The following is a 26,160-nucleotide window of genomic DNA, read 5'->3' on the forward strand; positions in this document are numbered from 1 at the left end:
TCAATGTTTGGACTTCCTTTTCCCAACACATCAAATTAAGCTTTCCCAAAATTGGAGCTTTTATACTAAGTTCCTGATTTTTATTAATAATTGGTTTCACTCTATAGTATTAAAAATCTTTATTTGTATTTGGTCAGTACATTAAAAGGGCTGAAGAATAATATGGACATCGCATATGAACTACTAACATTTTAACAGAATTGTCAAAACTGATTTTTTTGCCAATGAAAATAAAAACTATTCTAAAACAAAAAAAGAAGAAAACCCACAGGCCAACATCTAAAAATTACCTCCTTGAATATTGTGAACCTAATGAAATTTTTAGTGATGTTACTGACTTGACACATTACAACACCAGACGGCCTGATTTCAGTGTCAATAGCTTAAACAGCATAGCCGTGCTCAAATAAACAGAGTGAAAGGTACTAGTTTTAAATCATACATTCACGCAATTCAAATCTAACATCAATCCTGTTTATATCCCCATTAAGCAACACAAATGTGACAAAGGCATCACAACAGGCAAAGGGACAAGGGTGAAAACAAAACTTCTTGGACAACGGTGCTGTGTTACAGACTATGTATTTGCTGCCTTGTTTTTTATACTGTATAAAAAAAAATACAGAACACATTAAGTACATTACAAAACCGCGCCATCACTTGTGTTGGAGTCCAGGCCGTTCTGGGCATGACGTGACCCTGCAGTCCTGGCGCCCTTGGTCACCAGGGCAGCCTTGTCCTCGTTGGGATCGGTGGTGGAGTCTGTGTCATTCGAGTGTTGAGTCAATGATGTCTCGCTGCCTGTGGGAGAGTCCACACTCTCATACCCCGCACTCAGCTGGCTTCTGAAACCGGCAGGTCCTCCAACTCTACCGGATGCAGTCTGACTTCCTGGCGCCTCCTCTGAGTGGTTGGGGAGTTTGGTCTCGGTGTCACCGGGGCTGGAAACCACAGGGGACATTGGAAAGTCTTCTTCGGCGCTGCTGACCTCTCTGTACAGGCTAGGCGTGGTGGTCTCACTCCTTTGGGATGAGTTGCTATTGCTTGGACCATTGGAGACCCTTCCGTAGTCTTTTCCTCCTTGTTCGGTTGGAGCATTGGCCTGTTCTGGCTGAGTGGAGGGTTCGGCAGATGAGCTGGAGGCAGAGGGTGAAGTCCTACTGGGGCCTGCTCCAGCTGAAGCGCCCTGAGACTGAGTGAGCTGCTGACGGGATTCTTTCAACTGTTGCTGTAGGACAAGGATGGTACTCTGCATCCCTTCCACCTCTTCGTCTAGCTGGATAATAAAGTCATTTAGCTCTGGAAGTGATGATATAAAAACAGAAAGGACATTTTAAAATTTGCTTGAAATATGGTACAGAGGGGAAAAAAGAAGTTTGCTCATACCGTCTTGACTGCTTTTGAGTTCTTCGCTGTACTTCTTCTGCAGGGCCAGCTCAGCCTCTAGCTGCGCGATGCGTCCCTGGGATAGCTGCCTACCCAACTCCTGGTTTTCCTGAATCAGCATCCGACATTTGGCCATCAGTTTCTTCCCTGTTTGGCTGCAAGGGAAACAAGTCTCACATCACACAGTGAACAAGGAGACAAATGCAAAAGGCAGGCAGACACTGATGATCTGTTCCCACTGCCTGTATCAGCCAATCACCGCCCCACAACCCTAATAGAAAGTCTCCACATGACCAATCAGACCTAGCCTCAACATGAATAGCAACTTTTTGAAAGGGTTTGTTGAATACAAATATATGCAAACCATTTAAACTCGTCTGAACCAATGTAGTCAGTATGAATAAAGAAACTTCCTTACCCCAATGCTTTAAAAATTCAAACATTTTGACAAGTAAACTATTTCAATGATGTTTCAGTCTACCTCAACTTACCACAATGCGCATGGATGAAAGATGAACATTGTACAAGGCAAAATCACAGTGGCTTTTAAATTTTTTACCCTTCCACCATTACTGTGTCTAAGTATTGGGAGTAATTTGAGCAATGTCACAGAACATTACATCCACAAAAACACCAAGAAATGCTTCAATCTAAGAAAATCAGTACCAAACTTAATGTGCACAATAAATGATGCACAGATTCTGTGAAGTATTCCCTTTAAAGACAAAACAATGAAAATGTTAACAGCAAAATCAACCAGCTTAGGATGCCGTTTGTTCAAGTTTTCAACAGAAGAAAAGAGAAAAATATATTATAGTTGCAATTATCAAGACTATTTATTTTAAAACTGACTAGTATAGAAGGCAATAGTGATTGTTGAAATTGTATTACTGCAAATGCTTTAACACATATATGCCTATGGTACTGTCCCCATGAGTTAACATATAATAAAGACAGCAGCAATTGTATCCAACGATAATCATTAAGATTAAACTGAATTACCAAAACCTTGTTATTGTCATCACTGTACTATATATCAATGACTTGATTGCATTAACAATTTTGGTCTTATTTTTTCCCCAAAAAATGTTCTTTAAGTTACTAAAAAATAAAAATGCCAACTTTAACCCAAAGCCACATGATATCAGCAAAACAAGAACATGCAATATCATTCCTAAATATTGATACCGACTTGGAGTAACCCACATTTCTTTTTCCATCATGTTGACCACCACTACCCCTGAGTTGTGGCATTTAAGTGACTAAAATCGTCATCATGTGTGGGCATACAGACGGTGAAAGTCCAGCCCATTGAGTTTGAATGCTTAACACCTAGAACAAATGACCCTAACATGGAATCAAAATAGTTCTAGGAAATTGCACATAAGCCGCTATGCTAATTGTAATCGAAAAAAAACTGAAGGTCTACTTTATGTCTGGCTTTATAGTAAAGTGAATGTAATACTTTTTAAAAGATAAAAAGAGTATGAGAGCTTCACAAGTTAAATGTCTGAGTCACATATTTGGGAAACTTAATTTCTAAGCTGTGGAAGAAATTATTTGGTCAATCACAAAAACACACAATACAAAACAATATATCCTCATCAACTGATAACATGAAAATCTGCAGAACATTTGCACTCACAGTTTGACAACAGGAGCGCACCTACAGCAGTGTGTTTCTGTAATGAATTTCAACTGTTCTGCAAACTTTTACACAAGTGTAAAAGATGAGGACCAATCGTGCCTCTTGGTTTCAACACACACTGCTGTAAGTGTTTGCTTTAAGAGAAACGAGAGATCAAATTAAATGGCAAGGAAAAGAAACAATTTACAAAATAAAACATTTAAATACACTCTACCGTGTGGAGGCCCATGTTCAAAGGCATGGGCGAAAGGACCCTCATGCCTGAACCATAGTCCCTTTGTGGATGAGGATCTGTCTCCGCTCACAGTCTTATATCAGTTCTAATGTCTCTTCCCCCAAAAGTCTTACTTTTAATCCTAGTAACTTTCCTCTTATGAATGAAATGTGTCTAGACTGTCCAGAAGTCTTTACAATTCACAGAAAGACTAGCAGGTAATTGTGTGATGTGATCCACTGTTAAATGTCTTTACAAAAGCAAGTATGGAAGCTTTCTTTGAAATGTTCAATTGATGTTTTAGGCTAGGGATGCTCCCCGCCTGACACGACCTCCCCCATAAGCCCTTTATTTTATGTGTGAACTGTCTGGTTTGAGCTGAGGGGTTGGGAAGGGGTCATCCGGTGCGGGCAGTGAGCGACCACCTCTTCGGAACAGTCCGGACTCCTTCAGGCCCTCGGACGGTGAGGGGCGGGAGCTGAAACACAATTGTCACCTGACCATACTGTCTTTTCTCTTTAGATTATGTGATATGTAGCTGCCACAGTACAAGAGAACAAAAGCAGTTTTGTTTTTGCAGTGACTGGCTTTCTGTAAAGTCTGAGTCTTGTGACCAGTACAGCATTTTGTCAGCCTTCCGCCCCACCATTGTTCCTGCATGCCTGCAGTGAGAGTGAGGGTGGGGGGCGTGAGGAAGTCTTGACTTTTTGTTTGAAGGGGGGAGTTATTTTGATTGTCTTTACCTATCAGGTGTAAATTTCCAGGCACTCAGTTCATTTTGGGCCTGCTCCAGTTTGTCTTTAGTCTGTTCCAGTTCAGCCTTCATTTTGAGGAAAAACAAGTTGATGGCTGGATCCACCATGGACGACCGCAGCTGGGCCACACTCGGCTGCTGGACTTGCTTGAGGTACTGAATCTGGGTCTGCAGAATGCGACAAATGCAACTTAGTCACTGGTATAGGAGTACAACCAACTTCACTCATTTCATTTGCCAACCGCTCTCTACTACAAAACTGACATTAAAAATTTGGATTTGGAAAGCATACAATTATGACACTCATGAATGTTTGTTTTGTTAAAATGTTCCAACCCTCCTTATGCACTTTAGCACCACATCCACTACAAAATTTATGAGGTGTAGACATTAAGGCCGATGACATCACATCCAACCGGCCAAATATATTACTGTTATGGGATGCATTAATGTATTGCAATCCACGTATAACAGTCAACACAATATTCCATCCAAACATTTATTTGTAAGTGGGAAAATTGCACAAGCGGATATTCAAATTTAAGAAACTGTGAATCTGTAACAAAAATAATCTTGCAGCATAAACATGTGTTGTTGCTTTTTTTTACCAGTTTTGAGCACCACTTGGATGACAAAATTCAGATTATCAAGGTAAGTAATTCTGCATACCAATTCTTTTAAAAGAAAATCCACCTAATAGCCCATTTTACAGCACTTTGCTCATTCATCATTTGCAAGAATCACTAATTTTCCACCACTCTTAGATTTCCATGGATGAGTGTTATGCATTCAATCAGTAAAAGCCTTGTAAAATACGGTAATGCATTAATAATTAAACATAAAAAAGGAATTGTACGATTCCTTGAGAACCGTTTGTTAAAAAACAGAACAAAAATGTATCTGTCCAGAGTGAAAAAAAACATGACAGCCAGCACTGCAAATGTTTGCACTCATATTATTAATGGTCAATATGATCAATATTTAAAATTTCCAAAGTCATGAGAAAAATACCTAAGGCTTTTCTCAACCACCAGTTGTCAAAATCAATCTGATATTGCATAAATTTGTTTTCTGAAAGGGGTTATATGTTGTTAACATTTCACATTATTTGAATTACTAATGAAAATGCATCAGCATTGATACAGCCATCATCTGAATGCCAAAACAGGAGAGTTCCAGGCATTCCAGTATAAAATTAAGTTCTATTTTCTGAATAAAAAAACATATTAAATACAAAATAGAATAATGTTAAACTGATACATACTGTGCACTCTTGCATTTCCTGCTCCTTGGTGGCAAGTCGCATCACTAAGATGTTCTCCCTTCGTGCAGACTCCTGCTGCTGCTGCTTGAGCTTTTCCTCAGACTCCTTCAGTCCTGGCACATCATTGGCTACGGTGTGGAAAACAAATGCATCATCAGGTTGAATTTCACTGCTAAAAATACTAATGTAATAATGAGCTAACATCAAATGTACTTACAACAGAGCTCTGCATATTTTGTTTCAAGGACCTGGACATATGCATCGTGTTGCTTCCACCTGTAAAACACAAAGAATTTTTAAGTTGTTATTAGAATACTTAAAAGAAATTAATTTAGATATCATCTTGCACATAAAACAGAGAGGGTGTTTACCTTGTACATAGCTCTTCTCTGGTCAAGGTTTTCATGTCAGACTCACTCAGGCGAACCTGTTAGAAGAGAAAAACAGCGACTGGTCAAATAATTCCGTTACCATTTTAGAAATAAATGGCTCTACAAACAATTTATCTTAACAGACCAGCGGGACAGGACTAACCTTTTTCGGAAGAGGCTCTTCGTTGGTCATTGTGAGCTAGCAGCAAAGAAATAAGAAAACCGATCAGCAACCGAAGCTTTAGGTCAGTACATCATATTTTCAGTTACCAAGGGCTGAATGTGGCAACACAATAAAAATGTGCCATGTTTGAATACAAAGACATAGAATACATAGTGAAATATAATGAGTGTGTGATGGAGGATAGATACTGCAGCGCCGTTCACCTATTCGCCACTAAAAGTTACCATAACCAGCTACTAATCGCTGTCGAGCCAAATGTTCGGTAGTGTGGCAGCAGCCAACAGTTAACAGCGACACAGCGTGTAGAAGCTAACCAAGGTTAACTACTGTTTGCTAATGACATTTACCAACCTGCTAAACATTAAAAACATTTAAAACACCGCTGATGTAACGCTACGGTGTTTTTAACGGTCACTTATGTTACGTTCAATTCTTGGCTCCGGTTCGACTCCTTGTTATCACAAAATGGCGCTGAAGGAAATGACTCCCTCCCTTACGCTCCTTTTCCTGAAACTAGCGGGCTCTTGGCTGCGGTTACCAGGCCTAACGCCATCAAAGCACTCACCGGGTCGGTTCCTTTCGGTGTTTCCGGAAACACTCGGCTTTAATAATTCCTTGCAGGTCCAAATGTAAGAGATACGTTAAGTTTCGCAAAGGAAATTTGCAAGTTTCAGTCACGCTTCGGTGTCCGGACTCTCATCTTCCTCACCGAGGACAGAACAGAATGGCTCTGAACGAGCTGCGGTTGTATTGCACTCAGGCTGCTGCGGAGCAATGTCAAAGAGGGATCACAAAGGAAGAGATAACACTCCTACTTTTTTTGTTTAAAATGTTATAACTGCAGAAAAATTTACTTTTTAATTTTTTTTTTCCTTTCACGTTGTCAATACATTAAAATGTTAGCAATCTTCGACCCCGAAAAACAAAAATGTTTTATGAATTTTATTTAGATATAATTTATATATAAATACAAATGTGAGCATAATACAAGGTATTTTCAGAATAGCTTGTTAGGCTAAGACTGAAACATACATGCGGACATATTTTTTACCATATATTTGTAACCAATTTATACTCATTCTAGACTGGTTTAAGGAACATGGCAACTTTTTCCCAAAAGAAAATCTTTTATAATTAACTCAAATATTCAAGAGCGAGTTCTCATCACTGTGTAGACGATCTCCGATATTACTTGTGACGTAGGAACGGATAGTTCCATTTCACACTGTGGGTTCCACGTTTTCATTTTTATTTTATTTATCTTTTATTTGTTTACTATACTGTTTTCGCTAGGGTATAGCATTCCATAATATAATAATGACAAATAATAAATGCCTAAGTTTAAAACAGTTATTAAAATCTCCAAGTTGCTCTCACGGGATCACAGTGCATTCTAATCAAGGCCATATGAATTAAATGCGAGTTATTTCAGGCGATAAACATGGGAATTGTCAGAGTTTTTTTATTCTAAAAAAATCTCAATTCTACCGTGGAGTTCGTTGTGCTTCTTTATTATGGTATTCGCCGTCCCCACGCAAGCTTATATAAGTCCTACGCACCTCACGAACCCCCACATCTGCTGATAATAGTACCGTCTCTTCGGCTGTCAACTTGAAGCTGCACCTTTCAAGGGCAGTTTCAATTACTTATTGGACTGCTCACGAGTTGCTGTAATCTTGCACAGAGTTATAGGAAACATGCTTTGCAGAGCTGGAGAACTACGCAGGTAAGGCAGCTGAAAATTACCGAGAAATAATACCGCTGAAACTGCATTGAGAACCAGTGGAGCTTTTGCTAGCGGCAGTCAAATGCTAACTTGCAATAGTGTAGTTGTATGTCGCGTGCTAACAGTTAGCTTGTCAGATGCTAAGTTAGATTAGCTACTCCTTTATGTTAGTTTGTGGTGGACCAAAAAAGGATTTGGGTTAATTTGGTTATGTATTCTTATGTTTCGGTGCACTTGTAAACTGAAACGTGGCTTTGTAAAAAGAATTTTTTTAAAATGTAGCCGAAGCTATTTGCTAATTTAGTTGATGTTTATCCACTTTATATAACCAGAACTAAATCAACGTTCACCTGTTCATCTATAGTTAATTTTCTTTAGTCCACAATGCCCTGCAAACTTGTCTTATAACCCTAGAATGTTGCCATTTTTACAAAACCTTTGTGTTCAGTTTTGCAATTATGTGATCAGCTTTCAAAAATGTTTTAAAACTTAATCCTGCTTTAAATTTTTCAATAATTTTTACTGACATATTTCTTTTTATGTTCCTTGGTCTTCAAGATTGCTTGCTTACTAGTCCTTCACTTTTACTTAATTCAAAACAAAGAAAAATCTTGTTTTCCTTTTATCTCACAATCAATTTGTGCTTCATTTGATCAGCCTGTCATACGATGTATTCTGATTGAAGTATGTAGTTGTAAAGTGGGAAAAAAATAGGAAAAGTTCAGTTTACATGTGCCATCAACAACTGGTTTATTCTTTTCTTTGTTTTGTTTTCTTTCCAGGTGTGCTGCCAGCCTCAGCCAAAGTATTTGTAAGGTAGCTGCATCGAGGCAGAAGCACACACTTCCTGACCTGACATACGACTATGGAGCCCTGGAGCCTCACATCAATGCAGAGATAATGCAGCTACACCACAGCAAGCATCATGCCACATATGTTAACAACCTTAACGTTACGGAGGAGAAATATGAGGAGGCTCTCGCAAAGGGTACAAATGGCCACCTGAAGTCACTTAGGATTGCATGAATGCAGATTTAAAATTAGGATAGTTTGAGAATCGTTTCCAAGGGTGCATATTTATGTGTCCTCAAGCATCTGTCTGTAATCGGTATTCTTCTTAAATTTTGACATTGCTGGTGTGTGACTTATTTTAGGAGATGTGACTGCACAAGTTGCCCTTCAGCCTGCTTTAAAGTTTAATGGAGGTGGCCACATTAATCACACCATCTTTTGGACGAATCTCTCACCAAATAGTGGCGGTGAACCCCAAGGTGAGGCAGAAACAAAACCTTATTTTGTTTGTTTTAGTTTTCTAACTCTTAAGAAAACTTACTTCCAACCTAAAATAATAGTGTATATTGAACATGAATAAATCAGTAGGTCAAAGTGATTTGCTAGTTTGCAGAGACATAATTTGAGTGGTTGTGTTTTTTGTTTTGTTTTGATCTCCCTGACTTGGATTAGTCAGGGAAATGTGCTAACTGACAGTGTGGGAAAATTTATTGCACTTCCTCGGTGGCTTTAAAATGCCACAACTTTCTGAAGTATTTCAGCCTGTGGAGGACACTTATTGCTTACTGACTGTTAACTTTGTAGCCTGCAAGTTAGTTTTACTGAGACTTACTCCTGATCATGGATGTTATTGCTCTAAAGTAAAGATCTGTCTTTCAGGGGAGCTGATGGAGGCCATCAAACGGGACTTTGGCTCCTACCAGAAGATGAAAGAGAAGATGGCAGCTGTCACGGTAGCTGTTCAGGGCTCAGGCTGGGGATGGCTCGGTTACGACAAGGAGAGCGGACGACTTCGCATTGCTGCTTGTGCTAACCAGGATCCACTGCAGGGCACTACAGGTTTGTTTAAAATGGCGAAGTGAATCAGATGGGACCATCCACTTCTAGTATTTCATTGTCATGTACATTTATTTTTTACCACCGTAGGCCTCATCCCTCTCCTTGGCATTGACGTATGGGAGCATGCCTACTATCTCCAGTACAAGAATGTGCGCCCTGACTATGTGAAGGCTATCTGGAATGTAATCAACTGGGAGAACGTGCACGAACGTCTACAGATTGCCAAAAAGTAGAAAAGGCTCTTTAGTCAGCACCCAATAGCACCTTTTATCAAAACCTTTCAAATAATGGATATAAAAAACATTTTTGGTTAAGCAGCACTTGCCATTCAAAGATGTCTGTAGCATTCATAAAAATAAACAATTCAAAGTGCTTTGCTGTTTAAAACAAACCACATCCCCTTTAATTAAGGAAAGAAATCTGAAAACCAAAGACTTCTGCAAATGCAAACCACCAGAGTCTTGTTAAAGCGCACAAAAACTGGCCACCTTTTGACATAGAACCTGCCTCTTGCTTTTCATACCCAACTAACTGGTGCCACATGGGTGCATACTTAAAAAGGTGTGTTTTTGTCCAAATAAGTGACACTAGGATCAGACAACATAACGGCTGTCCATGTTTTTGATGTAATATAATAAAATAGTGTTTCAATTGTACAGGCTTGACTTCTATGTTTTACAAATTGTCCTGGACACTACACTTGCTGGTAATGTCTGGATTACCAGCAATGAATGAATAACTGGATAATTCATACTGAAATCAGACAATGTAGGTCATCTTTAATTCTGAATTGAGCTTTTCAGTACTGTAACTCAATATTTTTTATCTAGTTTAAGCAATATGTGTGTCCTTGCTGGAGTAGCCTGGGTTGCCATTATGTTTTAAGTACAAGTTGAAGTAATGCAATGTCCACTTCAGTACCAGAAACAAAATGTTTTTAAGAGGTTGCATTAATGAGATGATTATAGTAATTTGCTTTGGATTCTAAGAGCAGACTGTTTTGCCTGTGGATTCTCTACAAATTAGGTAACATGGGGAGGTTTATATACTTTGAGAGAGCTTGCAACTTCCGAGTGTAATTTTCATCATTAGTCACCTGAGATTTAATTCTGTTATTAAATGGTGCCAACTCAGGTCATCTCTGGGTTTTTTCGTCGAAAATTTGTTAAATTGTGTAGAATCTTACTGAGTTCAATTTCACATACAATTACGGTAATTCAAACCTAATTACAACACATTAGTCAAATTTAGATAATCATATGGTACAGTTATCTAAATAATAAACAAAAAAAAAATCTAAGGAAGTGCAGCTACTTTCATTGAGTCAGTGAATTTGTCCATTCTTAGTTCTTCTGCTGCTTGTCCATTCAAGCAGCAGAAGAGAGAAACTGCCCACTTCTAATAGGATTAAACCTCCAGAAGGTCCTGGACAAGAATGAGCAGCGTTTTCTGCATCATGTTAGGGGTTGTCCAGAAAGGAGACAAAGTACTAAGTGTACTTTCGATGGAAATGGTTCAGAAATGTTTTCAGTCTCTTCCTAGCAAAAGAAATGAGAACGTTCTCCAAAACACCTTTCATCAACAAACTGCAGCACTGTTGTTAAAAGTGTACTCAAACTTATAAAACGTACATATTGTATGAAGAAAATAGAGGCCTTACTTTGTGCACTTTTTCTTTCAGCCACCAGACGGCAGTGTTTTCAAGCTCAAATTTACAAAAGCACCACTCACAACTGTGACCTGTAACCAGGTCTGTCAACTCAGTTACAAGCGTTCATGCAACTAATTATATGGCATTAGTTGTTCTGCAATAGTTTCAACAGAAGACATTCAGCGGTTGAACTATTGTTGGTACATAACAAATTGTGGTTAGTGAATCATAAATAGGCCGATTAGTTTCCTTTACGAAGGCAAAGGAAACTAATTTGGAAAAGTGAATTCAACCACCCAAAACAGAGGAGTTCCAAAAGTCAAATATGGCTATGCCTCAAAAACAAAGTTTTACTAGCTAATAAGAGGATTACCAGAAGAAATATAGCAGACTCTCTTTTTGCTGAGGCTCATTTGTGCAAAAAGGAAATTTAATTTGAACAAAATGCAGAATATATAACCTCTGGAATGAGAATTGGAAAATGTTGGACAAATATTTTAAAGTTATTTCCTCTGAGTTGCCCAGACTTTGTTGAGCTTATTTCAAACCCACAACACACATATCATTTGAAACACAAGCTCAACTGCTGGTGCTGCTGAATCTCTGTGGTATATGGAGGCATGCAATGATACTGGCGTGAGGGTTTGTTTTGCATCCATTTTTTCATTGTCAATGCATGAGTTCTGAAACTACCTCAGCTAAGCCGGATAAACGGTTGCATTTATTTTTGTGCTTTAGCTGATTATTTGGCTAAATTATAAAAGTAACTTAATAAATGTACTAAACATTAACCCATACGCATGACCTTGCAGTCATAGAAACTGCTTTGCTCCAAATTTCTGTGAAACTAGCTTCTTATGACTAATCTTACATTAGTCATTAGAAGCTCTCTTGTACACATATGGCATTTTGAGTCTTGACGTTTTTATTACCTTGAAGTGTCATGTCGAGAGTCTTATCTGAATATCTGTCAGAACACATGTTCATATTCAATCTTTAGAAACTAGTTTACAGATTCAGAAATAACATATTAGTTATGTCTAAGTATAGATTAATTTGTTAAACTCTGAAAACTGTCTTTTTAGTCAAACGATTACACGTTTGAATCCTTGAATATGGAACGAGCCTGTTTTATCTTCAAGGATAGTATGCTTACGTTCTTGGTCTATTCATGAGTTTAAAGCATTTGACTTGGGCAAAAAAACAGAATCGATTTTGCATGGATGTATGTTTCCTGAAGTCTAACTCTGATTGGCCAGTCAACCTTATGAGGAAAGTGTCTGTCTCTTAGGGCAGTGTCCCAAGAGTTCTGAGTGAAACTAAGGCATTAAAAAAACAGCAAGAAGCCTTGCACAGCCAAATCTGAACAAGGACTAATCACCCCGTTCAGATTTGGTTATGGATAAGTATTTCTGTTAGCTTCGGTTGTCCGTAGTTGAATAAAATATATATTTTTTAATGTTTTGCCTCTCTTGTATAACTTGGTTTCAAATTTAAAATGAGAAACCACCACAACATCCGATGACCTTGACCAGAACTTTCCATTTCTAGTGAGCTTCAAATCTGAACACAAAACATGCTTAAAATTTCCCCACCAGCCAAATTAGAAACAGAACTGTGGCAGACTTTGAGTGATGCTGTCAGTTCTGAGTGAACAAACATATTTGCAGACCACACGTTTGTATTTTTATTGTTTAGGTTCTGGTGGGAGAAGTTGACTTACCCCCACATGGGTCTAAAACTTTGAATTACTCCTCTTTTTTCCCTCCTAAAACTTTCTGCTCAAAATTATGCCTCATACCCCTTCCTTTAAATTTTTTTTTGACAAAAGTTAGACTGTAATGAAGTTTCTAAAAACATTCTGAATATCTAATTTGTTATTCATGAAGCCTCCCCTTTCAGCTTTCAGTAGCATTTGAGTTAGTCACATGCGTATTTCTATCTATTTGTGTCTGTTTTTTGTTGTCTTTACTAATAATTATTAACTAATAAGAGTAGACATTAATTTAATTCATAATGAATATCAATCCTGAATTGAAGTGTAGTCATCCATCCTTCTGACTCATCTTTGATAGATTACAATTCTGATTTTTGTATTACGTTTGATTACAGCTTAACATATCCTATTAACGCTTCATATTGTTGCCCTGGGCGTTGTCGTTGCTCATCTAGGTTCCATCTGACAAGCTTCTAAGTGAACTATACCTACACTGTTTGTCTTATACACAAGCTGCCATTGTCCTAGTTGGACTTGAATAGAGTCAGCATTAAAGAAGTAAAACTTTCCAGGGCTTCTCATGCACTGCTCCTGGCAGATAGGGTGTCAGAGAAAAATTCAGGGCACCCGTTTGGGTCTCAGCCTGGGTCTGAATGCTCAACCAGGTGCTGAGTGCCAGGAAGCAGACATTTCAGAGGCTGTGGGACTCTACAGGAAGCTTTAGTACTGCAGTCTGTGGATGATTGATTCATCATGGCTGGTGAAAACACCATGCAGACAGATGCACATTCCCAGGAGCCAGAATAAAGTAAAGGTGCGCACAGTAAATTTCCGTAACTCTGCTTTGAAAGTCTCTCAGTCACTTTAGAAAGTCTGCCTTTAAAAGAGAGGAAAAGATTGTTTTAGCAACAGGGTGTGACTGTGTGTGTCTGTTAAATTATTTGTAGTTATGTAACAGCTGGTCTTTACTCCAGTGAGTCCAAAGGCTTGGGACATCCTTTAGGCAGCATGGCGGTATAAATCACTGCAAAAACTGAGGTCATTTTGGTTCATGTTGGATTAATTCAGGCTTGGAAATTCCACACGGAAATCTCAGAGTTTTCTTTCTGAAAAATAGAAAGATCCAATTGTTGCAAAATGTGGTTCATACAGGGATCATGGCTCCAAACATAAAAGCCTTGTATCCATAATTGAACAATTATTTTACAGGATCATCATAATCTGTACATAAGCTTTTTTGAAACTTGGAAGCAATGGAACCCTGATCAAGTTTGTTTGGGAATTATTTCTTTCCACATATTTGTCCTTCTGTTATTAGCTGATGTTGTTTCATACATTAGTGTACTACTCATCTAGGCATCTAAGGTCCTTTGGTGTGTAATGTGATAATAATCCTGTTGGATTTGACCCTAAGAATGAAAACATTTTCCTCCCCAGAATCTGTGTCTCTTTTTCTCCTGCTGTGATGAGAGTCAGCACTTAGCAGATCCTTTTTGGCTGCCGGTTCAGGACGTCAGAGGAAGGGAGATGAGGAGGAAAGCTCAGGGAAACTGGATGATTCCCAGCAGCTAGAGCACCATAATACAATAACCGTCCTTCATGCGCAGCAGACTGGATCTAATCCTGGGAATGCTCTTGATGATCCAAAAATGATCCCACTTAACGTGATGCATCCGTCTCCGTGGAGGTGGTATTTTACACACAAGAGATGGGCACAAAAACATCATTTCAAGTCATTAGCAATGCTTGGTGGCTCATTCAGTTTCTTATAGATTCTCAACTTATGAGCCAGGTTTTTAAAGATAATTTTACTAAAATAAAAAGTCAAAGTGATTGGTATGCTTATTTATGAGACCAGGCATTAACTTGGATCTAACATATGGAAAAAAGCTGTTTCTTTAAATATTCATCTTGCACCAGTGTAATTCTTTAAGCAGACACCCTAGCACATTTTAGTTTCAGTAGAAATTTGACACACTATAAATTATTCAAATATGGATTTTGTTTTGGGTAAAGGTTTGCCACGAGGTTAGCAAGCATCTAGAAAAGAAAAAAAATCTGAGAGATCAAAGATAAAATGATAGATGAACTGCAAGGATATGATGAAAAGAATGGCTCATTGTGAGCATAGTTTGCTGGAGAAAGTACAGTAAAAGATTAAAAACCACTTCTAATAAATTGAAGGGGCAAGTACTTCAATTTATTAGCCTATGCTAATTTTTAAACTGAAAATCAAACTACCACTTTCCCTTTGTATTGTTTTTCATTATTAGTGTTTGAATTTGAAGAGACCTATTTCCAATAAAAGGCAAAATCCAAATTTTGCCAGATTAAATTATGAGTTGCCCAGCAAATTCTGGTTAATATTTTAAACTTATATGTTATATTTTGCATTATATGTTATATGTTGTTTTATGGCAAAACAGTTTTTTTATGAGAGAATATATAAAGTAACACATACAATATATATCTGTCATCCTGAAAGAACTGCCGCACCCGTTCTACAGCATGACGCCAATAGCCCAAACCTAAACAATTGGGATGGTGTTTTCAGGTTTCCAAGCTTCTTCCTTTTCCTCTAATTATAACGATGAGCATTTTAGTCAGACACTTCAATTTAAGTTTCATGAAACCACAGGACACGCATCCAAAAATTAAGATCTTCTTTCCTTAGCGCATTTGCAAATTGCAATCTGGGTTTTTGTGTTGTGTCTAAGGAAATGGCTTCAAGGGTTGACTCATTATGGATAATGACTCCTTGTCCAACTTCAACCTTCATCTTCATAAGGTGCTTTTCTTTTTTTCAGAAACACATTTTACACTAGATGTCGTTTATTTTTGGACACAGAACCCATCTTTTTCCAGTGCAGTTGAATGTTTTTCAACCCTGGTCCTCAAGACACATTGCCCTGCATGTTTTAGGCATTTCCCTGCTTCAGCACACATGATTTCAATTGATGGCTGATTAACAGGCTTTTGAATCATCTGAAAGGGGTGTGTTGAAGCAGGGAAACATTTAAAACATGCAGGGCAGTCTGCCTTGAGGACCATGGTTGGGTAGCACTGCCTTAGAGTATGTCATCACAGGTTTGTCTCTAATTATTGTAATTACTGCAATATAATAATTTAATCTAGTAGAAGCTTAAAAAGTCATTAAGCCATCATCTTTATTTACCCAGACTGTACACAAAGGTATAAATAAATAAATAAAGTTTGAATGAAAAAAAATCATGCAGGCAACTATCTTGTTAATTACTCTGACCGTACGTAGTCATTCTAATATGAAAAATGTAATAAGTCTCATATACGACAGTAATAAACAACATAATGCAAGATGAAAAAAATATATGTATATCTGGTTGTAAGTGTATGTAAATACCATAATGCATGTCTTTAATTTTTTTCACTCTTCAAAGGTACAGATACGAGCAGCTGTTTTTGTTTTGAGAGAGAGAATGACAAATCTTCTAACATAAAATGCTAACGTAGAAAAAAAGTACCTACAACAGCTGATTTAAGCTGTCCAGACTGAAACACAGAACTCTGTCATAATGATAGATTTATCCAGTGTGCACTCCGTTTTTGTTTGAAAAACCTAAAATTATCATTTCATAACACATTTGCCTGAAAATACAGTTTGCTTTAAAAGTGTTGCAGTTTACCCCAAAAGGTTTCATCATGAAAATTGCAAGTTTATCTTTTAACTGAAGCTAAAGTTTGAGCAACATTCACATTAAGTTGATTCACAGCTTCATGATTCATTTGGCTCACTAAATCTATATTGCCACTTGAGGCCTAACTTCTTATTCTTTTGAGCTATTTCCAACTTTTCCCTCTGCTGCTGCAGGGTTTTTACATTCAATGGTGAATGGAAACAGTCTTAACGGTATTTGGCAGATGCACAAATGTGAGTCTAGAAGGCTAGCTTAGGTTCTTTGCTCAAATTCTTAGACTTGAAACAGATGGTCACATTACATTTCGTATATAAAACAGAACAACAAAAGAGGGTTTTAATGTAGTAAAAACCCAGCTGTATTGTAGTTGTGCTCTTTAGAACCTGCCTGGCATTAGAGCATTCTGCTAACACTTGCCACAATTCAGTCCAAGAACAACTATCCGTGTCACATTAAAAGTACTTGTTATGCTGTTAACCTGACATGCTTATGTGAAAACTAAAGTTAGGTCAGGCCTGGGAAGGACTATATACAGGATATATACTATGTGTACACATGCTTTTTGTTGGCATAAATAAGGTTGTAGCATAATGGGACTTCCAAGATGTGACGTTATTCTCCTTACAAGTTCAGGTCATGTATAGTGTTGAAACAGAATAACATTGATTTCTGTTCAGCCTTGGACTAACTTCTTACCAGTTGACAAATCCAGAATGTGGAATCACTACTTTTATGACAGGCTAATGCTGTAATTACAGAAAATCATATTTAATGATGGGATTATTTAAATCCTCATACTACAATATTTATGAAAGATTTGATCTTTAAATGTGCCATTGTTTAATGTTCAAAGGCTACAGGAGATTTCCCCTTTTATTTTGTGCATTACACTTCTCCCATTTTTGATAAGGTTAGATTAGAAATCCAACTCATTATGAAAGCATCTACAACAGTATTTGTTGGCTGCTGATTTTCTCCTGTTGCTGATGTAATTTGTACTTCCAGGAGGGAATTACTTTTTCTCGCAAGCAAGCTAGAGACTCTTTGAAAGTAGAAGAAGTGTTTTACTGGGTCCCGACTTTGACAAGAATGTGGCAATTGCTGAATCGATTGATCACCAGAGCACGAGACTCAGAGGAGAAGACCCTGTTTATGTTTGTCAGTTCAAATTTTTCTCATCATCCTTAAAAAAAGGACTGTGCTTTCCAATTTGATGTGAAGGACATTTCACCAAAACATTTTCTGACTGTTGCTGATAGTATTTGGAAGACTGTATAGATTTGAGCTGGTAGCAATTACGCAAAGATTTAGAGGTCAGGAAACTTGTTATGTACAGAGGAGAATGGAAGAAAAAAAATAGAGTTAAAGGAATGAAGTTACTGTACTTTATTTTGAAGGGTGTGGTAGGGTTTGTGTGTGGGTTCTGTTGGAAAAACATAAACTAATTAGAAACATTATAATATACAACATAAACATTACAGATACAGTAGTTCTGTATATTTCAATACAATAACTTGATAAACTCTAGCATATTGAATCAGACTGATTAAGTGAACTTGAAGTTGACCTTTGTGAATTAACATACTGCATACAGCTATGCATCAAAGGCAACATGCACACTGTTATTCATCCAGTAGACTATACAGATAACAGAGACAGAACTGTCATGTTTGGGCAGTTTGACTCTGGTGCAGACGACAAATACGGACACGGATGAGGTAAGTGAAAAGAGTTTATTATGAGCATAACAGGATCTAGCTGTGGAAACGGTGGCAGGAAAGGGAAACCAGCTGGGTCCACATTGGGGGAAAAGGTAAATGATTAATATGGGTGTGTAGAATAATGGAAGATGTGCAGGCTGAGGGAGAGTAAGAGCTGGGCTTGCTGCTGATCATGACGATGGTATGTATTTCCACTAAAGCTGAGATTGGTTGAAAGCAGGTGAGTAGTTCTGTCAATATTGGTTACTTGTTGGTGTTTCCAGGAAAAGAAGCGGCAGGGAAGGCAGTGGAGAGTGGACAAACGAGTAGGGATTCAGAGCGATGATACAATGAGACAATCCAAGAAGCGCTGTGGGACAATCAAACATGAGCCTGGAGAAATCAGTGAAGCATGAGTCAGATCCCAGGAGGACATGGACTGACTGCAACTTACCCAGGTGAGATCAGTGGCACGGGAGGACGATCCAGGAATCCAGGAAGAGGTTAATCAAATTAGGACAGACTGCAGGAGGAAGACAAGTACTCAAACTGAGATTGGTAGAAAACAGTCTTTAAGCTGAAGCTGAGTTACAACTGGAGATGAGAGAACCATGGAGTCATGGAGAACCTGCACCTCTAAATGCAACTCCTGGTTACGCTTGATGAAGACCAAATGAAGCTGCACCTTCCCGACTAAACCTGCAGAGAGATGGTAGGAGGAGAAAAACAGCTAAGTCAACATGAGCGCAACATAATATCAACAAAAATCTCTGGTACAAGTTGGCAATCAAATCTGTCATGCTAGCTAGCTGCTACTTTGCATGACTTTATTTAAACAGAAACTACATAAAATGCTCCCACCCTCCAGAGAGGGGTGATGGTTTGATACTGGAGCACGGTGCCAGCATATGAGCCCTAGAAAACACAGAATGAAGCTTCTACTACACAGGTGGAATTGGTTTTATCTCTGACTACAATGAGATTCAAAGTGAAGAAGTGACTGCCTACCCCTATCCGTAGCTAAAGGAAACACTTTTATTTTGACATGAACAATTTGTCTCTCCTAATCAATTAAATTATACAAGATGGAAAAGCATGATCCCTGTCTTAATGCGCAGGATATTTGAACCTTTGTATTAGTTCCAGTTACCTTCCAGTGTTGGCCGTCAGAAAACTGCCTGGTGCAGTCATGCAGCTGATGTCATCGGAACCGTGTGCCCCTAAGTGAATAGAATTGCAATGCCCTAAGTGAATAGAATTGCAATGATATGTTTTTGGACAGGTGGGATGTGGTGGAACATCCACTCTTGTTACCTTTAACATCCAAGGGCTCCGACAGCAGAGAGAAGAATATAAACACTGACTAAAAATCTAAAACTTCAATATATGCTCAGATTTAATAAACATAGCAAACGTGTCTCGCCAGACTTCGTATGTCACACACGATGAGATCATACTGGAGAGAGTAGACGTCTTTCTGTCATTTTTTTTGCTAGAATCTATCAGCATCCATTCACCCCTCTTGCCTGATATATTCCATTGTCTGTCCAAGCACATCTCCACATGGAAAATTAGAAGCAGAAAGTAGCATGGAAAAAATGACTGGGTCACAACACAAGGTACTTTACAAAGAGAAGAAAAAAAATTGAGGTCAAAGTTTGGAAAACATCATTTTCCCATAAAATCCTTTCCGTCTCTCGTCTTCTCCTGCTTCGGGGCCTCACAAGAGTGAGTGCTGAGTGAAATGGTGACTATAGGAAAAGCAAAAATAAAATTAGAAACTGGCCTGCACCTCAATAACCAAAGCCACAAGGGGGGGATTATTGATTAGTTTAAAATTCTTGAATGTGGCATAACGAACCCTTTGCTTCTGGGGAATGAAAACAAAAACAGAAGGGAAGCATGAGAGGATCTGATGGATGAAAATGACCCCGTTCATATGTGGGGATAAACCTTAGAGGCACAGGTCAGAGTTACCTAGGAGGGCAAACAGAGTTCATGTCCTAGTTTCCAGTCATGTGTGTTTATCTCGCTCTGATTGAGAATCTTTCTGCCAGGGGATTTTCCATACTTACTGCTGTGTTCAGGAACAGATGCATTGTTGGCAGTTAAACTAGCAGTCTGGTAGAAAAAGAGGCTCACAAAGCATTCTTTCTTGTCTCCATACTTACTTCATACTCTAACACTTTCTTACTGCCTCCCTTTAAAATGATCTAATTGACTTGTCTATCTGCAATTTGTCTTGAGGTTCTTTAATGGTTTTTCCCAAGTCCACTGGCTTGAACTATTTGGTGACATTTGTTATAGACTGTTTCTTTCTGGAAAAACTTCTGATAACCTGTGCAAACTTTCACTGTTTGTAAGATGAACTCTCACCTGTAGTGCCTTGCAAAGTTTCCCACTTTTTAGCGTTCATAGTTATGCATTACTTTGTGGTGGTCTTTTACATTAAATTCAAATATTTAGAATTGTGTAAAATATTTCTCTCTTGAAGTTGCACACTGGTTGATCAGCATTCCAAATACATTTTTGGTTTTAGCTCCTTTAACTAGTTACCTAATGAAATATAATATAATTGAGATGTTTATATTTTAGTAGCTTATTTTATGAAGTGAAAGATATTATATTATTTACGCAAAGATTGATGATTCTAAGCCCTTTATTTTTATTAGTTATGATAATTTTCTGAAAATGCATAATTTAAGATTAGAATATTGTGCATCAGACCAATAAAAAACTTTTTTAATAGTGAAATGTAGTCTTAATGATATTTTGCAATGCCTCTGAACGTTTATTTTCAAAAGTTACTTTGAATTTGACAAATGAGTCTCATCAGAACCCATGTCCTAATTCACTGAATATAACTATTTGTATGTTTAGACAGAGTTCGGTCAAGATCTGCCCATAAATAATGGCTTCATTCCACTTGGAAATCTGATTTTCAAAAGTGGGAAAAAAATCAAATCAACATGCCCACCTTGGAATAAGTCTATGCATTACTCACGGCCTGATTTCTACATGTGTCATCTGTGATTCAGTCAAATTTTTGTCATTTAACATCATCCCGAAGGTAAAATTTTGCACCTGCCTAAATAGTAAAATAAAATAAAATAATAATAATAATAATAATAATAATAATAATAATAATAAAAACAACAACTTTGATTGACTTTCCTTTAGCTGTTTTCCATGACCTAGTTTAAAAAAACATGAAGGGATGATGGAATGGTGATAGAAGAACTTTGCAACAACTTGGGAAAAGACATTTACCCTGCAGCAAGAATCTGGTCATACTTACATTCAGCTGCTCTCTGTGTTTGTAGCTCCAGCAACACAACACATATTCAGAACCTTACACCACAGAAATAACATTTAGTTTGGCCAATCTATTCATATTTAGATTGTATCACAAACACAATGCTATGCATATCATGCTCGTGGGCTTCTTGTGGGAGCCTGCTTTGCACCTTTTTACTTGTTCTTCAAAGATAACATCGCCAACTTTCTTCTTTCAGGTCCTTTCACTCAATTTAAATACTTCTTGTGATTATTTAAACAGACCCTTAGCTTGCTGTGAACCTCAAAGAACAGTTTCTTATTTGTAAAAGGGCAGCTGGTGTTTTTACCTACTGTTGACTTTTGTTTTGACTGTTTTTCTGCGTTCCGGTCCACCTCTGCTGCTCTTTGCCCATGTTAGATGATTCAGCATCCGTTTAAGTCATTTTGGTCCCCGTGAGTGACCTCATGCTTGCACATATGCTACAGTTTTTTACTAACCCAGGCAACCATGAAAAGCTTCAGTAATCAGCAGGGCTAACTATCAACATATGCACACATGCAAAAACAGATATTGTACAGAATAAAAATATATTAATGGGTATAGATAAACAAAACCCAGTTGATGACTACTTGCAAAGCAGATGCAATTTTAAAAGCTCACAAAAATGAATATTTTTATTGAATGTGCAAAGTGTACATTTTACACAGGGAAAACATTACAACAAAATATAACAGTTGTATGACACATTTCTGGTTTTATATAGTCACTGACTCTGACCTTTATTTAAAAAGGGGACATTTGCATAAAGAATGACTGAGTTTCCATCATAAATATTTGGTTTCATTAGAAGAGGTTGAATTTCCTTCCATTTTCCACATTCAAATAAACTCCAACCAGCTTCCTTGCCTCTGCTGCCAAAACTTTCAAAATGATGCTGCCACTACCATGTGTTCAGGGTGGCATGCAGTGATCCTCCACATATTATATTTTACATGTAGGCCAAAAGAAATTTGGGGAAGATGACACCCAGACTCCTTCCTCAAACGATGAAAAATTTATCAGCGTTTCAATAATATTCAGATTTATTGAATAGGTTGTAGTTGTTTGGTGATGAAACCCTTCAATTCTCAGGGTTTAAAACCTTTGCAAGGCACTATGTTTCAGAGTATCAGCGGTTGCAATGAATCTTTACTGGCTCATAAAATCTACTTAAGATAGATTCATCCTCATCACTTCCAGCTATGTCATACTTGGACAGAGTGGTAGCAGGGTACACAAACTCACTGTTAGTCACACTGCTTGGCCTATCTGAATTAGAGTTTCGACTGCTTGACGCTTTTAAAGAGCAACAGAGGAAGTTGCTATTATGAGCTGTGCCAAAAACTATGAATAGCGCCACTTTAATAACAACCTGTCACTGTAAAATCTCTAAATATATGTTTGTCTTTATGTGGGAAGGGCTTCAGTTTCTTATAATATGGATTCTAAGCTAAATAAAACTTGCAAAACTACAATCTGAAAACATTAAATGGTCATGAGTGGCCTTATGAAGTAAGACTTAACATAACAATAAACAGCTGCCTTTTTACAGAGTGGACAAAGATGGCAGATTACTTATACAGTAAGTGCGTCTCATGCCATTTTTTTATTGCCCAATGTTTAATATCTTGTTAGCTGTGGTATCTCCCTAAATTCTTACCCATGCTCCCCAAACGAGTTTCAAACTAAGGGAGTCAAACAATTCCTTTTTTTAGAGGGTAACATCTGTTGGATATGCCTTTTTAGAGTGTTGCAATGGTCCAGCTGTTACTGCAACACATCAGGAAAAAAAAGGGCATGTTGGATGAACTTTTGTTCAAGACCCCTGTCTGCAAGCAGTAATATTTTAATGCTAGAATGTACAGTTTAATAAGTCAGATTGAAATTACTTACCATGTTCTCTCTTTTAAGGTTATTCTGGTTTTCCTCTAATTTGTTACAATTTTATTTTTACAGATATTCCAGATATCTGTAAAAATAGTTGCCCTGCTAAACTTATGTCCATGTTATGGTCAACATGCAGGTAATGTAAAATTAGTATAGGTGTGTATATAACTTTACCAGGGTGAGGTAGGGGTAAATTTTGACTATAAACATTGTTAAAATTAATTATTGCAATTGAGATTAAATTTTTATGTGCCACTATTGATGTTAATTTTTTTTAACTTATTAGATCTTAATGACCTTAAGTGACTTAAGAAAGTTTAATTTATCTAACAAATTTTAACATCAGACCAAGATATTTTGAGTAAATACAGTTTTCTGGACCTTCTTATCAAGATCAGAATGGCCTCTTATATCTCCACTGCACCCAGTATCAACATCAGTTCTCCACAAGAGTGTGTGCTGAGTTCACTTTCACAATCCGCTTATATTGTACCCCTATCGACCCAGCAACAGCATCATTAAGTCTGCAGATGACACCGCTCTGCTCAGGTTAATCACAGGGGCTAGAGAGAGCGAGCTTACTGGATTGAGCAGAGTCAATAATCTGCAACAGCAGCAAAACTAAGGAGCTGGGTATTGACTTTGAGAAGAGAAAAACAGATATTCATCTGTTGTGTGGAGAGGGAGTCAGCCTTCTGTTTTCTGAGAATGGAAATACAGAATAATCTTACCTGGGGGGCAAATACCAAACAGTTACTAAATAAGGTGGAGTACAGACTTTATTTCCTGAGACTCCTCAGGAAAAACCATCTCCTACAAAAGCCGCTCTTTGCCTTCTACATCTGCTCAGCCGGGAGCATTCTGATTTACTATATGTGTGTGTGGTTCAGCCCCAGCCTCAGAGAGGAAATCCCTCCAGAGGCTTATCAGGTCAGTAGACAGTCTGTTCGCCTGCACTCCCCCTCACCAAAACACACGGTTCCAGATCCCTCAGTAGGAGATGTTAGAGAGTCGAAACTCTCACAACCTGTCTAAATAACACTTTTAGGTTTTAGCTCGTCAGGAACTGACTTGCTGTATTGATGAAATTAACTGAAAGTACATTTTCAAAATATCAACTTTTAAGCAGGTATTAAACATACTTTTCATTAAACCCCCATTTCTATTTTTAAAGAGTTTTTTTTTATTGGTCTGATGTAATATTCTAATTTTAAATGTTTTATCAGCTGTTTAAAAAAAATAATCAAAATTAAGAGAAATAACGGTTTAAGCATCAGTCCTCTCATTGATCTACATGTTTCACTTGGTGATAGTGTTACTGAAATTAATTGACTCTTCATATTACAATTTATTGAATGAGTCTGTACATATAGTTATTTTTTTGATAAAATGCACAACAGCAATATGAAATGGTTAGCATATTGCTGTTCCGTATGCTCTATTTTCAAAGCAGCTGCTGATCACCCTTTGGGCAGACTACAAATAATTGTAACTTTCCCTTTAAACCTCCCCTTTTCAAACTTTCTTTGTCAGTTAGCTGTGCCACAAGACTGTACTATCCTTTGCAAAAATATACATGGTATTAGTTTTCTTACCATATGACTTAGTTTTGTTTCTATAATATTGTGAGAACATGACAACATATAGATTGGTATCTCTTCCTTTGAAAAGCTAGTATATCCTTTGCTATTGCTTTATTTGTTTGTAGCAAAGGTTTCATCAATTCTATATTCACCACAAGTGAAAACTGCTACTGTCAACTCTATTTCACTTACTACAGCACAGATATGTAAAAGTTATTGATGTTTTCTTGAAGCAAATGGCTCATTTTGGGACCTCAGAAACCATATTTATACATGTAAGTTTTACTTTGTTGAAACTTAAGCTTTAAATTGAGATGGACTCACAGTATCAAAGGTTGTCCTCCCCCGGCAGTGCTGCATGGATTTAGATTTACTGTTGGATTACCGACCGACTCTGTTCAAAGAGAACCTGAATGCACAACATCCATAAAGCTTCCACGCTGTGCTCCCTCTTCACCCCTGTGTGCTTCTGTTTGCTGGATGTTTCTTGGCTCAGCCAGTCAGGACAGGCAGCCTCTGTTGTTATGTGACTTTTCCATGTAGAGCTTTAGCCAGTCAATCTGAGACGAACTCATCTTGCTGTTTCGCAACATTTCCTGGCTGCACAATGTGGATGTTTTTTTTTGTGTGGTTTTTTAAGACAGAGTGATTAATAAGACTTTGGGGGAAAATTTAGCTATAAAATGGCTTTTCAGTGTGTTGTATTTGTGTTTTCTTTTTATTTGGATTTGGTGTTGAGCTACAACTAAAGTATATGCTAAGAGCAATGCTTACTATCCATCTTTAGTTTTAGATTTGTACACGAGTGTATTTATGGAACAAAGTTCTCTTCAGATCATTGGGACAAGGTGTGTTTGTACGTGAACTTTACTTTTGTATTCATACTGTTTACCTATGATGTCTTTGCTGGCGTGTGACGAGCATTTGCCAGCGCTCGGAAGTAATTACCTTTCTATTTATTCCACAGCTGTCAGGGTCTTTCTGTGTTTAAATAAATCCTTTCCCTACAGTGCTTTCCAATAGCAGTTAAGTGATAATTAACAACATATTTTTGAACACAACTACCAGACTGATTATGTTTTCTTTCAAACAAACATCTATAAAATCTTTTTGTCCTCAGTGTGTGACATAAATAGAAAAGCATCTGAACACCAGAAGTCAAAATAGTTGGGACAGAAGATTGGGGGTCGGGGGAAACGGGCATGAACAAAGAAATTGCTGATTTAAAATA

The 26,160-nt window shown here is 37.7% G+C and overlaps 2 protein-coding genes and 1 long non-coding RNA gene across 3 annotated transcripts; 1 reads left to right on the forward strand and 2 right to left on the reverse strand.

The window, feature by feature from the left end:
- Positions 1-104: 104 nt before the first annotated feature.
- On the reverse strand, positions 105-6,583 carry wtap (WT1 associated protein). Its single transcript, XM_005802617.3, has 8 exons — positions 6,387-6,583; positions 5,801-5,836; positions 5,638-5,693; positions 5,484-5,542; positions 5,267-5,394; positions 3,992-4,170; positions 1,387-1,541; positions 105-1,299 (listed from the first exon to the last, which is right to left on the reverse strand). Exons 2-8 carry the CDS (start codon positions 5,828-5,830, stop codon positions 641-643), a joined length of 1,266 nt encoding a protein of 421 aa, XP_005802674.2. The 5' UTR covers positions 5,831-5,836; positions 6,387-6,583; the 3' UTR covers positions 105-640.
- An 806-nt stretch (positions 6,584-7,389) lies between these two features.
- sod2 (superoxide dismutase 2) lies at positions 7,390-10,054 on the forward strand. The gene is made up of 5 exons (XM_005802615.2): positions 7,390-7,547; positions 8,330-8,535; positions 8,702-8,818; positions 9,219-9,398; positions 9,486-10,054. Exons 1-5 carry the CDS (start codon positions 7,519-7,521, stop codon positions 9,629-9,631), a joined length of 678 nt encoding a protein of 225 aa, XP_005802672.1. The 5' UTR covers positions 7,390-7,518; the 3' UTR covers positions 9,632-10,054.
- A 7,932-nt stretch (positions 10,055-17,986) lies between these two features.
- Positions 17,987-18,841, reverse strand: LOC111611391. Its single transcript, XR_002754036.1, has 3 exons — positions 18,775-18,841; positions 18,595-18,663; positions 17,987-18,510 (listed from the first exon to the last, which is right to left on the reverse strand). It is a non-coding gene; the product is annotated as an uncharacterized LOC111611391 (long non-coding RNA).
- Positions 18,842-26,160: the final 7,319 nt, after the last annotated feature.

Source organism: Xiphophorus maculatus, chromosome 15 (assembly GCF_002775205.1).
Source record: "Xiphophorus maculatus strain JP 163 A chromosome 15, X_maculatus-5.0-male, whole genome shotgun sequence".
Classification (NCBI taxonomy): Eukaryota; Metazoa; Chordata; class Actinopteri; order Cyprinodontiformes; family Poeciliidae; genus Xiphophorus; species Xiphophorus maculatus.